Source organism: Budorcas taxicolor, chromosome 18, assembly GCF_023091745.1.
Source record: "Budorcas taxicolor isolate Tak-1 chromosome 18, Takin1.1, whole genome shotgun sequence".
Lineage (NCBI taxonomy): Eukaryota > Metazoa > Chordata > Mammalia > Artiodactyla > Bovidae > Budorcas > Budorcas taxicolor.
The window spans coordinates 49,671,011-49,686,250 of record NC_068927.1 but is presented as its reverse complement, the minus strand read 5'-3'; the positions used below and the strand labels follow the sequence as shown (position 1 = coordinate 49,686,250).

Here is a 15,240-nt window from a genome sequence, read left to right as displayed (position 1 = left end):
CAGGGAGAGTCCTCTTCTACAATGGACCTTTTGCCCCTCCCTGCCTGCTCCTGGTCGACACTGAGAAAACCCCTAGACCCAGGGCTCAGAGAAGAGGATGTCCCCAGCCAGTGAGGTTTAAATGAAAAGCTCCCTTTAATTGTCAGCTTTGAGGCCACTTCCCAGAAGCCATCCATGGAGAGTGAACTAATAACAGCTACTGTTTGCAGACGGTTGAGGGACAGTGGGCAGGGGCTCTCAGCTGGCAGGGGGCAATTCCTACATGAAGGGGTATGGCCAGGGGGCCTTGGGGTTAGGTTCACCATTTCCACATCACCATTTGGTGGAAAACTTGTGACTTTTTTGTGACTTCAGTCAGAACTTATTAAATGCTATATCCCGTTATTGGGAATTCCCCGGCAGTCCAGTGGTTAGGACTTGGCGCTTTCACAGCTGTGGCCCCAGATTCAGTCCCAGGCCAGGGAACTAAGATCCCACAAGTGTCTTAATTCTGCAAGCCACATGGCCAAAAAGAAACAACATATTAGACAGTACATTTTGAATTAAAAAATAATACTCTATCCCGTTATTAACCCTACTTAGATGAAAGAAAGAGAGGGCTGCGACCTCTCAGGGTGGGGACATGAGCAGGTTCTGGGATGCTAGAGGTGACTGTGGAAGCTGCTGTACCAGCAGACCTCAGCCCAAGTCACCACGACAGGTGACATGCTGATGATATCAAAGCCCTGAGTGCAACGGCTGAAGGGGGTACTCTCCTTACTAACACACCCAAAAGCCACTGGGCTGGCCTCTAAACTCAGTCTTTCTGCAGAGCCAGGCCTCTTAGCTGCTCAAAGGGTGATCCTCCTAGAACACAAGCAGGTTGTCAAAGCAGGACAAGCCGTGGCTTCCAAAACACTTAAAGGTCATTTCCTCTCCCCCTGCGGAATGGCCGTGACCTGGTGTGCCAGCTTGTATCCTACACGGAGGCACTTGCCAAGTCAGCGAGTGGGAGCATGCCCACCGAGAGTGGGTGCTCTTCTGCTGATGGACACAACTAAATGGGTGGGGGACAGCATCCAGTGTCCCCTCCTTCCCCCCACCCCATAGAGCTGGCTCCCAAGTCCTGAGCGGCAATAGCACCCTTTGTCCCCGGATTCCGGCACGCCCTAGTTCCTGGCTCCTGCTCAGGTCTGGATCTCAGCGTAAAGGGTATCCTGTCCTGCCCTGGCTTAGAGAATGATGGGTGTGAGTGCTGGCCAGCAGGGAGGGCTGGCAGCTCTGGCGCTGCCCTTTCTGTAAGCAGAGTCCACACACAAGGGCATGAGAGTGAGGCACTCCCTCAGGGCGGGCTACGCATCTATTGCGGCATCTGACTTCCTCTCATTTTCCCTAAGAGGCAGTCACTGTTGTGCCTACTTCTTCCTGCAGACAACAGGCTCAGAGGTGAAAGCTCAACCAGTCACTCCATCAGAATGTGTGGAATACCTTACCAAATTTGAATAACCAACCCAAGGCTAAGACTTGAAGATGGGGGGAGAAAGGCCTGGCTGCAAATCCCAACTTTCTTAAAGTCTCACCAAAAAGAATGTTGGGGACTAGTTCCCAATGTGTGGCGGGGGGGGGGGGGGGGGGGGGGGGAGGGGAGGAGGAATACTCTCCTGACTCTGAAAGGAAGTGACCCTGGTTTGCTCAGTGCCAAGAACAGGCTAGGTCTTGATCTGTAAACGTCACTGCCCAGAGCCCATGGAATCCTTATGATTCTGACAAGGGATTCCCTGGTAGTTCAGATGGTAAAGAATGTGCCTGCAATGCAGGAGACCCAGGTTCAATCCCTGGGTGGGGGAAGATCCCCTGGAGAAGGAAATGGCAGCCCACTCCAGTAACTCTTGCCTGGAGAATTCCATGGACAGAGGAGCCTGGTGGGCTACAGTCCATGGGGTCGCATAAGGACAGGACTGAGCGACTAATACTTTCACAGGTTGAGCAAGCAACCAGAATCCTCCCCCACTCACTCTTCTGGCCACTGCCCTAGGGCTGCTTGTGAGGCCCAAGGGTAAAGGTGCTGCCCCTCCCTCTCCAGGAACCCAGGGGCCGCACCTGTTCGAATAGGTTTTCCGGAGGACAGGAGAGCCCAGGCTAGCCCCAGGTGCAGGGCTGGGCTACTAGCTCCTACTCACACCTTGCTGACTCACCCACAACCCATTCATACCCTCCGTGCTGACTCATGTCTGCGGGCCCTCCACCTGTGATCTGACGGGTCAGGAAGGGGGCGGTGAAGGTCAGCTGCTGGGTCTGGGCAGAGGAGCAGATCCGGGGAGACAGAAGCTCTGCTGCTGGGTTGAGGGGTAGGGGTGGGCAGACAGAAGAGAGGTGGCCCCAGCACCCAGTGATGTGAGACCCTGACGCTGGTCAGGGAGAGGCAGAGGCAGGAAGTCGAAGGGGAGACAACAGGCTAAGAAGTCAACACATCTTTATTAAATGACTGCAAAGTTACTGGGAGGAGGCCATGATGCTGGACACACCTGTTGAGAAGAAAAGGGAAGGCCAGGGTCAACATGGGAAAGACACAAGATGAACCTCCAACCGCCAACTGCAGCGCCCACAACTGTTTAGGGGCCTTGTAGACTTAAACAACAGGCTTAGAACAATGCCTGTTTATTTCTTTTTTAAAAGTCTTTACTGAATTTTATTATAATATTGCTTCTCTTTTCTTTTCTGCTTTTTGGTTTTTTGGCCATGACACCTGCGGGATCTTAGCTCCTCAATCAGGGATCAAACCCACAAACCCCTGCATGGGAAGGCAGGCTTAGCCACTGGACCACCAGGGGAAGTCCCAATGCCTGGATTTTAAAAGTATGATTTGCTATCTTCATCACCATCCTGATAACATTTACTATGGTACTATTTGCGAGGTGGGCTTCCCTGGTGGATCAGTGGTAAAGAATCCACTATCTGCCAATACAAGAGACAAAGGGTCGATCCCTGGGTAGGGTAGATCCCCTGGAAAGGGAAATGGCAACCCACTCCAATATGCTTATCTGGGAAATCCTTCGACAAAAGAGCCTGGCAGGCTGCAGTCCACGGGGTCACAAAAGTCAGGACACGACTGAAGTGACTAAGCAACAATTTGCGAGATGCTCTGAGAGCTGGACTTGCATCTCATCCGCAGAACCCTTTGCTCCAAGGAGTTCTCACATAGAACCCCAACTCGGTGGGCGCATCTCATTTAGACTGAAGGTCTGCAGCCCCCAGGTGTGGCGATGACTGCCTGCTCAATCTTGCTCCTCAATTAAATAGCAATGTAGTCATTTTGTACTCAGAGGCCACAGTGTACCAGTCCTCATCTTTAACACATCAGAACCACGCTTAAGAGGGCAAGGAGGAGACTGAGGGCCTAAAGGAGGCAGCCCGTCCCTGCCCCGCCAGTTCTCGCTTACTCCAGGATGCCTGTGCAGTGGGAAGGTGAGACAGCAGGTTCGCTCTAGCTGAGCAGCCAGCGGAGTCTGTTAGTTAATGTGATGGTGACAATGAGGGTAACGTTTAGTGAGCCGCAGGACTGGTTCTTTGCTAAGTGTTGCACATACAGTGTCTCACTTCACACTCATACCTCCAGGGGGTGGGTACTGCAGTATTATTCAGTTACTTACAGTACTGGCACCTGCCTTATGGGGCTGACCCGAGGACCAATGACTTTAATAATAAAAAGTGTAAAGAACTATATGGAGTTAGTCATAATTCTTGGGCTGTGACCCCCCCACTTTCTAGATGAGGAACTGGAGGCACAGAGATGTAAGATCACTTGCCCGAAGTTACATAGATGAATAAAGAACCTGGATCCCACCCAGCTGCCCTGGCCGCAGAGCCTGCACCTCCTGGTAGGCGTTCTGCGGCATTTTAACGGATGCCAGGGCTGAGGCCCTGGGCCACTGAGGGTGTGGGGACACCCTGCCGGGTCCCTCCAGGCCCTGGGAAGTCTTACTGAGCGCTTCAGGGCAGGATCCGGTGCCCAGAATTCCAGGGAAGGACACCAGGACCCTCGGCCCTTTCTCCCCAGGGAAGGTGGCCTGCCTGGGACAGACGAGATCAGGGGAATCTGGCAGATGCACATTTCTTGGCCCTGAGTCAGAACTTGTCTACCTGAGTCCTTGGGGACCCAGCCCTGCTCTTAGAAGGCCCCTCCTCAGCCCCACAGTCTGAGGCTCGGGCCACTACTCACTGTCAAAGTCGATCTTCTCCACGATGTTCTTGGGCTTAATGCTCTCCTCCTGGCTGCAGATGAAGATCTGGCCCGACTCGTCGGCGCTCCAGCCGTACTTGCTCATCCACACCTTTAGCTGGCTGTCTGCAGGGGACACAGCAGCGCAGGGGCTTTGCACACGGATCCCACAGTACTGGGGTGGGGAGCGCGCTCAGGGTGCCCTCCTTGCCTGCCTTGGGCAGATCTGGTCTCGGGCTGCCAGCCTGGGGCTCCTACGGTTCAGTCTCCAAACAGCCACCAGGGGGAGACTTTTCGCTTTCTCCTCCTTCCCACTACAGGGCTTCTGCGTCTCCTTTCATTTTCTAAACCTCTCGTGTCTCCCAGGGTAAAAGCTCAGCTCCTAAAAACAGCAGATAGCTTACTTCTCTGCTTTCCCCCCATCTACATTGAAATGGCTTCGAAATGATGATTTCATCATTACCAAGAACAGTAAGCTTATGGCACCATGTTTAAGAATTTCTTTGCAGCTCTTTCTTGCCTTTAGAAAGGGGCAGCTGAGGATGAGATGGTTAGCTAGCATCACTGATTCAGTGGACGTGAGTTTGAGCAAATTCCAGGAGACAGTGAAGAACAGGGGAGCCTGGCATGCTGCAGTCCATGGGGTCTCAAACAGCCAGACAGGACTTAGCAAGTGAACAACACCCAACAAAAAGAAAGGTTATTTTCTGGCCAGAGAAGTGTTCTATAACTTGAAATAATTCTTTAAGGGCTGTTTCATTCCTTTCTGATTTAATTTCACTTTTAAACACATAAAATATCGACCCAATGTAAAGCACTTAGTACACTGCCCGACACAAAGTGTCCAAAAAAAGTTAGCTTCCACTGGAACAAACAATGTCCCACCTGGCTTAAAAGGCAAAACTATCCAAAAGGTGCTCAGAGAAATCTCCCCCCCACCCCCCAACTCTCCTCCCTGTTTTCGCCCTCAGCTCCCAAGAAGTAACCATTTTCCTTGTTTTAAAATTTTTCCCTTCCTGTATCTCTTTTTGCAAAATGAGCAAAAATGTACTTTTTTTTCTTTTTAGAGGGATCTTTAGAAATATAAATCTAATCATGTCCTCCTCTGCTCAGACCCTCCAGTGGCCCCATCTCACTCAGGATAAAGGACGAAGTCCTCAGGCAGGAGGCCCTTCAGTGCCTGAAACCCCTCCCCCCACCACCTCTCTGCCCTGACTCCGCCCCCTGGCTCACCCAGCCGCGGCCAAGGGCTCCCTGGCTGCTCTCTGAGCACAGCATCCTCTCATTCACTCTGCCCTCAGGCTGCCCGCCTCACTCCAGATGCCGCGCCTCCACCTCCTCATGCCTCCTGCTCCCTCACTCCCCACCCTCACGGCCCTCTCTAGCGGCTGTCATGGATGAATCCCACTAGACATGAACAGCTTCATTCGTCATCTGTTTTGCTACCTCCATGATATCGAATCTAAGCCATTCCAGGCTGTTCACCGCTGTGCCCCCAGGGCCTTGAACAGTGCGGAGTGGGCATTTAACTAATTTATGCAGAATAATGAATGAATGCTGTAGGATCTCTGAAAAGGAAAGGGAGGTGTTACTAATTCCTCATTTCCGCTCTGGACTGGGCCTTTAATAACGACCTGGTAAGGCAGGAGTGAGCCCATTTGAGGAACTGGCTGAGGCCCACTGCCCTGCTCACCCTGACCTCCTAGATGGGCACTAGGGACGCAGAGAAGGTCTTACCTGTCAGATCCCCGAGCATCTCAGCCAGCAGCCAGCGATCAATGTGTTGATACGTGATGCCCACGACATGGCAGATAACTGCAGAAATTAGGGCGAAAGATGAAGAGCCATTCTCAGAACCTGCTGCCACTCCCTCCCCTCAGGGAGCCCAAGCTCAGAGAGGAACTTACATTTTCGGACAGAGTCTTCAAAGCCGGTTATGCCTTCCAGGAGGTCCATGTTTTCATCCAGGGCTTGCTGTGCAGGGAAAGACGATGTCCACAATAACGTTAGTGGTTAGGACTCAGCACTTTCATCGCCACGGGCCTGGATTCAATCCCTGGTCAGGGAACTAAGATCTCACAAGACACGTGGCCAAGGAAAAAAAATTATAAATAATGCCAAGATTAACCCCAATAGTAAAATAAGAGAAGCGAACACTCTGGCATTCACCCCACATGCCAGCCCTTCTTCTGTATGCAACCTTATGATGTTACAATGCTGGTTTTTCTCCCATTTTAGAGATGGGGAAACCAAGGCTCAGAGCAGCTGAGAGATTTGCCCCAAATCACAGGGTGGGGTTTGCACCTGGCAGGCTCCCCTGGATCTGCCCATCACCTCCTCCCACTCACCCCCTCACTCCAACCACAGGGGGCTCCTCACTGCCCCTCAGACATGCCAGACACTCAGGCACCTCAAGGCCTCAGCACTGGCCAGGGGCGGGGAATTCAGCTTTGGACGCTTCTTTTTTCCCATGAAACGACAAGAGAAGAGATAGATGAGGTACCCGCACTCAACCACCTCTTCTCGGATTTCACCTAATTCAGAGAAAAGGGCAACAGCCCTACCACGGCCCATGAGCACCGCACCACAGCCCCCTGGGAACTACCTGTCACCTCCTCCCACTTACCCCTCACTCCAACCACAGGGGCTCCTCGCTGCCCCTCAGACTTGTCAGACATCCACCCACCTCAAGGTCTCACTGCTGGCTGTTTCGGGGTCTGGAACTCTCTTCCCCCATGGCTAGCAATCCCACCTCCTTGAGGCCTCTGCTAAAATGTCACCCGCCCAGCAAGGGCTCCCCCAGCATCAGGGAGGGAGCCGAGGAACCCACTAGGACAACGAGAGGGAGCGGCCAGCTCGGCAGGAGGAAGGTGGGAAAGCAGCTGGCCTGGAAGCCAAGAGACACTGGCCGGGCAGGTGAGCTGGGGCCTGAGAACTTCCCACGGGATCTAGCAATGGGGGCGTCACTGTGGGTCTCAACAAGAGCGCTTCGGTGGCCTGTGCCGGAGTCAGGCGTCAGAGGGCTGGCCACAAAAGCCTGAATGGCATGGGTTCATGTGAGCAGAGGGATAAGACAAGGCTGAACACAGGCAACCTGCCCTGATTCGCCTGGGATGTGAGATTTTGTGCTATAAAACCGGGAAAGCCCCGGGCAGACTGGGACAGCTGGGGTCCCAGCCAGGAGCAAGGCTGGAAGGGGAGCAGAGGGAGGGGGTGGTGGCAGAGCTGGTGGGGAGTGTGGAGGTGCAGGGGGAATTCTTTATGTTAGAACCCACTGCAGCGTGGACGTGTTGCATGGGGATGGAAACAGTGTGGGAAGGTCAAGTTTGCAGAGTGGGGAGAATGGCTGGTGTGACGCCACTGAGTGGGCAAGAGGGCAGGGGGTCAGGGCACTGGAGGAGGAGGGACAGGTCACTCACTAGAGCAGAACAGGGCTTGGTCAGCTGCCGGGAGATGTTGGGTCAGGGGTGGGAAGTTCTGCTTTGGCCACTTCTATTTTCCTGTGAAATGAGAAGCCAGGTCGTAGGCTGAGGTGAGGAGAAAGGTGGTGGTGAGGAGTTGCGGAGAGCCATCCAGGAACACGGGGAGGGAAGCAAGGACCAGCTGTGGGTGGGCACTGACAGCTCCTCTCCAGCCTCCCGCAGCCCCAGGAGAGGAGAGCATGATTTGTGAAGGAGGAAGTATAACAGAGGACTGGAGCTGCCGATCAGGTCCAAGAATGTCGGGTCAGAGGCCTCATGGGGGGGAGGTGGGAAGCGAGGGGCGAGGAGGAAGTGGTCAGAGGGTGGAAATGTTTGACCTTCACGGGCAGAGGTGGCAATTGCTGATGAAGACAAGTACAGGTCAGTAACTCCCAGACTTAGCTGGGGAGCAAAATCATCAGAGATAATTGCTTAAAATCCCTAAGCCAAGACCGCACCCAGACCAATGACATCAGATTTCATGAAGGCACAATTCAAGTATTAGTATCATATTTGTTCCTTTTTTTTTTAACTTCTTAGGGATTCAGTGTGCTGAGAACTGGTCTCATCTTGGATGTGAGTGGAGGGAGTGAGGGGCTCAGGACCCAGGGAGAACAAGAAATCTGGAAACTGAGAAGTCAGGGTGATGGAAGGATCACAGACCTGCCCTTTCAAGCATCTAGGAATAAAGAGTGGCTGTGAGTTACATTCTTCACGAAAATGAGCAGTCATGGAGTGGGGTGGGGCAATATCAACAAAGTGGGGTAGGGTATGATAAGACAGGAGCTTCAGGGCTGGGGGGCTGTGGGAGGAGGCGCTGGGTCTGGGAGTGGAGGTGAGAGCTAGGAGGCTATGTGGACTCCCACTTGGGACACCAGGTCCAGTTAGGACAAGAAAGGGGGAACAGTATTTATTCTTTATTCAACTGTTATTATTTGGCCATGTCCCATTGCATGCAGGATCTTAGTTCCCCAACCAGGGTTTGAACCCATGCCTGGTTCAGGTTCCATTGCAGTGAAAGCACAGAATCTTAAACACTGGACACCAAGGAAGTCCCCTGGGGGTAGAGTATTTAGAGGACAGAGGACTTCTGCTGGAAGAACAGGTGCCTGTGTGTGTGTGTGAGAGAGAAAGCCTGAGCTTTGTCAGCAGAGGAGAGGACCGGGGTGTCCTGGCTCCAGGTGGGGATGACCATTCTATGCCATCCCACACGCAGAGTTCTGAAGACAGGGCCCACTGCCATGGAGGACACCAATGAATGTGCGTGGTCTTGACTTCCAGCAGCTTTTTCTGCACGTCCCAGTCACCACCCTACCCCGGGGCCCCAGCGAAGTTACCCAGAAGGCCTGGAAGTGGCAGGTCTCCAGCAGGTCTCCGAGGTACAAAATCTGCCTGATGGGCCGTTCTTCTTGCTGGGGGGAGGCGTTAAGGGCAAAAGGCCTTCCAGACAGAGGAGGCAGCTGCTGCGCCCAAGACTGCCCCGCCCACAACCGCCCCGCCCACCTCCTGCTCACCACAGCGTGTCTGTCACGGCAAAAATGAGCAAGAACCTAAGGATCCAGAGATGGGGACAACTCAACAGGGGCCGCCTCACACACTGAGATCGAGTCACGCCTTACAGAACTGACATGGAAAACGTGATGAAACACACCTCTAGCAAGATGAAAAGAGCAAGATGCAGAAAGACACGTGTAACAGCCTATCACTGGTAGGGAGGAACGGGTGTATACACACACGCACACCTGCACTTCTCTATCTGTAGGCTATCTGTGGAAAGGCAGAGGGCTGTAAGCAACTGTGGCCTTCAGGGAGGGGAGCGGGTGGCCGTGGGCCGAGTGGCCGTGGGGTGAGGAGGGAGGAAGCCTTGGTTTGTTCGTGGTATACTCTGCTGAACTTTGAACAGTGGATCGTATGCGGTTTTTAAGCCACCAGAACAGACCTCTGGGGGAGGTGGACTGTCGGTCAGAAGGCGGGTGTCCCCGTGGACACACCTGGAAGAGCAGGTTCATTGAGGAAGACGTTTTTCAGCCCAGCCGCCAATGAGTAGGCCAGTTCAGTGGTATCTTACTTAACATCTCTTCACTGGAGACCAGCGCTGTACTAGACAGACACTGGCCAGTCCCTGGGGATACACAGAATGAAGGGAAGCTGACAAGCCAGCCCTTCGTGGCTCCGACCTTTGGCCTGGTGGTCTTTCCTCGGCTAGGAAGCCTCACGGGAATCTTTCTAAAGCATGTTTCTCCCCCTATCACTCTGCAGCCTTAATGCCTTCTTCAGCTCCCCAGTGCTCTTTCTGAGTCTGACCAACTCTGTGGCTAAGCCGAACGTCCTCTACTGACTCTAACACAGCACCGAGCTCTTTTCTTCTTCTTTCCCTACACACGCTCCCCTCTGCCTGGATCAGCATTCCCTACGAATCACCTAATTCCTCATCTTTCATCTGTTCCCTCCTCCAGGAAAATTTCCTGGCTTCCAGCCAAGTTCAGGTGCCTCCTCTGGCCCCTCACACCCCAAGTCCTGACTACTCCAGAGAGGACGGGTCTCCCCCGCTAGACTGTGAGCTCCTTGATGGTACTGTCCCAGCCGCGGCCAGCCCGGGGCCAAGACCAGAGCAGGCAACTGGTGTCTGTGTCCGAACTCAAGACCAGGGCCCTGTGAATCCGTCTCCCCTGCTCCCCCTCTTCCCCCAGTCCCAGCCCAGAAGCGGGAAGGATGCGTGGGCCTGGTCAATCATGCACTTGCACAGCGTGAAGTCAGTGTGGGGCAGGTTGGTGAGGGCCTTCAGCAGGATCTGGGCGGTGACCGTGGTCTGGAAGAAGGCCGGGTTGAACTGGTACCTGAGAAGAGAAACAGAGATGGAGAAGCAGTGCCATCTCCACGTCCCTGGGCCTCACCAGGTGCCAGGAAGGCTGCTCGCTGCTTCCACCCGGAGTCTGGGGGCTGGGCACGTCTGCGCTCTGATACCAACCACCCCACTATCTGGCTGGGACCTTAAGCTCCCTGACGCCTACTTTCCTGTTCTGTAGACGGAGACAGTTAATCTTCACAACCACTCCGTAAGGCAGACAGTGTTAAGTGATTCACAAGTTGAGTGCATAAATAGCAGTGGTCAAGCCTCTGGAGCCAATTGCCTGGATTTAAACTTCACTGCTGAGTGGCCCTGGACTACTTTTTTAAAAAATAGTTTATTTTTGGCTGTGCTGGGTCTCTGTGGCTGTGCGTGGACTTTTGCTAGCTTCAGAAAGTAGGGGCTACTATCTAGTTGTGGTGGGCTGGCTTCTCTTGTTGGGCTTCCCTGGTGGCTCAGAGGGTAAAGAACCCACCTGCAAAACGGTTCAATCCCTGGGTTAGGAAGATCCCCTGGAGCAGGGCATGGCAACCCACTCCAGTATTCTTGCCTGGAGAACCCCATGGACAGGCTTCTCCTGTCGCAGAGCACAGGCTCCAAAGCTCTCAGGCTCAGGAGATGTGGCTCACAGGCTTAGCTGCCCTGGGGTATGTGGGCTCCCTCTGTACCTGGGATCGAACCTATGTCCCCCTGCCCTGCAAGGCGGATTCTTAACCACAGGACCACCAGGGAAGCCCCGGCATGGAGCATTTAAAATAAGTAGACTTCCCTGGTCTGGAAAGATCCCACATGCCACAAGGCAGCTAAGCCTGTGCACCACAACTACTGAAGCCCATGCGCCCTAGAGCCTGTGCTCCACAAGAGAAGTCACGGCAGTGAGAAGCCTGTGCAGCTCAGCTAGGGACTAGCCCCCCAGAATCAGAGAAAGTGCTCGCACAGCATCGATGACCCAGCACAGCCAAAGATATAAACAATGAAGTAAGAGTCTAAAAGATAATAAGTGCTCTGTGCATCAGTTTCCTCTCTTGCAAGAGGTGAGACTAAACCACTGTATCGGGACCTCCCTGGTGGTCCAGTGGTTAAGACTCTGTGCTTCCACTGCAGGGGGTTCAGGAAACTAAGATTCTGCATGCCAGTGTGGTGCTGCCACAAAAAAAAAAAAGAAAAGAAAAAAATTAAAAAACCCAACTGTATCTACCTCACAAACAAAACATAGCATCAAAGTGAGTTAACACAAGAGTTATAGCACAGGAGGTACCACATGGGGGTGCTCACTAAGCAGTGGTTATCACCACTAACACGCTAAACGACCTCACCAACACACACACTGTCTCCATCTTACAGACGGCAAAATCGAGGTCATGAAAGCTCTAAACATTACAAAGTTGGTAGTTGGGCTTCCCTGGCGGCTCGGTGCTAAAGAACCTGCCCGCCAATGCAGGAGACACAGGTTCAGTCCCTGGGTCGGGAAGATCCCCTGGAGAAGGAAATGGCAACCCACTCCAGTATTCTCGCCTGGAGAATCCCATGGACAAGAGGAGCCTGGCAGGCTACAGCTCACGGGGTTGAAAAAGAGTTGGACATGACTTAGTGACTAAAACAAGGAACAATAACGGTGTGTCCATAAAGCATCTAGAAAGAAGAAACCAAATATCCACCGACAGGTAACAGATAATTAGGACCTGGCTCCACATGGAACACTACACAGCAATGACAACCAACTGCGGCCACACAGGAAAAGCGTGGAGCTCACAAACCCAGGGCGGAGTGCAAGCTGCCAGATGCAGAAGAGCTCCAGTCATGCAGCTACTCTTGTGTTCAGTTCAAAGCAGGCAAACCTGCGCTAAGCGAATCAGGATGTGTATGTGTGTACATGCGCCTGCAAGCGTGTGGTAAATTCACACAAAGCCAGGCCACGAGAGCACAGTAGTGGTCACCAGGGTCATCAGGTCTGCGTGCTTGGCACAAAACACACGGGGCAAAGGACAGGGGTGCTAGCAACACCCATTTTGCAGTTAGGCTGCTGATTACATAGGTGTTCATTTATAACTCCACGTTAAACCATATACTTGCTTTCTGCAGCAGCCTGTATGTGCGCTTTGTTATGATTTTTATTTATTTATTTTTTTACTTTTTGGTTGCACAGCAAGGCATGCGGGAGCTTAGTTCTCCAGCCAGAGATCTAACTCGTGTCCCCTGCAGTGGAAGGCTGGAATCTTAACTGCTGGAGTGCAGCCCCTGTAACTAAGTTTTCAAAAACCATCCCTCCTCCTGCCCCTACTTCCTGGCTCCCTAGTCTTCCACATTCTATCCAAAACAGATAAAGAGGTCATACAATTCAATACCAAAAATCCTCCAAAACCCTGTCAGAAACTTCTGAATAGGTGCTCTTTTTTAAAGAAGACAGAGATCGCCAACAGGCACTTGAGAAGATGCTCAACATCACTAAACATCAGGAAAATGCAAATCAGAATCACACACCTGACAAAATGGCTATCAACAAGAAGACAACAAATAACAAAACACCGGCAAGGATGTGGAGGAGAGAACGCTTGATAGTGTCATGTCAATTGGCACAGCCGCCATGGAAAACAGTAGAGAGGTTCCCTGTAAAATCAAATCTAGAACTACCACATGATCCAGCAACTCCACTCCTGGGTATGTGTGTGTATATAAATATAAATAAAGAAAACAAACACTAATTTGAAGTGATACATGCACCCCAGTGTTCTCAGGAGCATTATTTTCAGTAGCCAAGATCTGGAAGCAACCTAAGTGTCCACTGACAAACGAATGGATAAAGAAGATGTGGTACATAGAAACACATACACACAATGGAATATTATTCAGCCATTTAAAAAAAAAAAGGAAAAAGAATGAAAATTTGCCCTTTCAACAACATGGATGGACCTGGAGAATATTACGCTTAGTGAAGTTAAGTCAGACAGGGAAAGGCAAATACCACATGTTTTCACTTATATGTAGAATCTAAAGAATAAAATAAAAGCAACAAAACAGAAACAGAGATCAAACTAGTGGTTATAGATGGGAATGGGGTGGGGGAGAGGCGAGATAATGGAAGGGGATTAAGGGGTACAAAATATATATGAAATAAGTAAGATACAAAGTCACAATGAACAGCACAGGGGCTATGACCCCCATTATGTAAGAACTCTAAACGGAGTATAACCTATAAAAATACCCAAACACTATTGTACATCTAAAACTAATATAACATTGTAAACCAACTAGACTCCAATCTTTAAAAAAGAGAGAGAAGTCACATCCTGGTGGTTACCCCTCACTCCCACCCCACCCAGTGCTGGGAGTGGCAGGCTGCTGACTATGGGAACGGGGTGGGAATGGAGGCAGATACTCACAGTTTCAGAACAGCCAGGTTGGCTTCCAGATCATAGGCATTCTCCTTGGCCTGTGTCTCCACATAGCGCTCCAGGGTGGCCAGGTTCTCAGGGTTGTACCTAGAGGAGAAACAAGACGGGTGAGCAGAGACAAGAGCTGAGGCCAGTCACTCCCATGGGGGAGGAGTGGGGGTGACTGTAGCCTGCTCCTCCTTCTCTTCCTTTTCTCCCTCCCTCTGTCACTGGCCACTTGCTCTACTCAAATATTGAATCAGCTCTATAATCTCTGATGAAACTTATCCATATCCCTGACCTAAGCCCCAGCTCTAAACCCCATCAGAGCCCTGGGTCTTTTCTGAAAAATGCCTCCTCAATCTCTCAGTCAACCAGCCCTTGCAGCCTGTACATCTGGCCTCCTGGACATCTTTGATATCCACCCCTTCCTCTCATCCCCAAACCCCACTCTGGTGCAGCCCATTCTCTCCTGCCTAGTTTTCCCCATCCTAGCCCCCATCAATCTACTTGTGCTTCCCCCATCACCGCCTTGACCACTCCTGGCTATCACTGTCTACCGTCCGGTTTATCTGAACTAGAAACTCCATGAAAGCATGGCCAGTGGCTGTCTTTGGTTATCTCTGGTCCGCACCATTGCCCAGAATTCACAGTGTAGACTTTAGTAAACATGTGTTCGATGAATGAAATCAGGGGGGGAAGGGGAGCCACAAAGAGGCACTGAGAGGCTCAGGGAAACTGAGGAGCAGAGAGAAAACAGAGGGGCTGAGGGAGAGTAAGTTAAGCAGAGAGGGCGGCCTTAAGGTAATTAAAGCGGACTGAGCGGCAGGCAAGGCCACCTCTTGCCTTTAGGCCTATACAACGCTGTTTTCTTAAACAACTGCACCAGACTGACTGAAAAATCCCACCCCTGGGCAAGCCCAGGATGCTGACCACCTCTTGCTGACCCCAGAAAACCCTCTCCTCCACGCTGGCCAGAAACGCTCCCTCCGACCGGGCTCAGACCTGTCGATCCCCTTGAGCAACTTGCCCACGTTCGCTCTCATCTGCTCAAACATCGCCATGACTGCTGCCGCCTCCCACACCAGGGCTAGAGCCGAAGACCCTGCCGGCAAAGCGTCCTCGAGGACCGGAAGAGGAAGAGTTGGTGGAAACGGAAACTACGTAATTGTTTTCTCTCCAGCCCCGGGGGCGGTGAATCGTGCTTTGGGTCTAGCTGCGGCTGCCACGCTTTCCGGCTGCCGCGTGACTTCTTCCCAGCCGGCGCAGTTAGCGCGTGCGCATACGCTCTACTCGAGCAGAAGCTACGGCGCGAGAAAAGACCTAGTCTAACCAAGTGCGCAGGCGCCTTCTCGCGGCGAG

The 15,240-nt window shown here is 52.3% G+C and overlaps 1 protein-coding gene across 1 annotated transcript; it reads right to left on the bottom strand.

The window, feature by feature from the left end:
* Window positions 1-2,435: 2,435 nt before the first annotated feature.
* Window positions 2,436-15,031, bottom strand: EIF3K (eukaryotic translation initiation factor 3 subunit K). The gene is made up of 8 exons (XM_052656471.1): window positions 14,884-15,031; window positions 13,888-13,986; window positions 10,376-10,496; window positions 8,997-9,071; window positions 6,106-6,172; window positions 5,936-6,013; window positions 4,199-4,324; window positions 2,436-2,504 (listed from the first exon to the last, which is right to left on the bottom strand). The coding sequence occupies exons 1-8, from the start codon at window positions 14,940-14,942 to the stop codon at window positions 2,473-2,475; spliced, it is 657 nt and encodes a 218-aa protein (XP_052512431.1). The 5' UTR covers window positions 14,943-15,031; the 3' UTR covers window positions 2,436-2,472.
* Window positions 15,032-15,240: the final 209 nt, after the last annotated feature.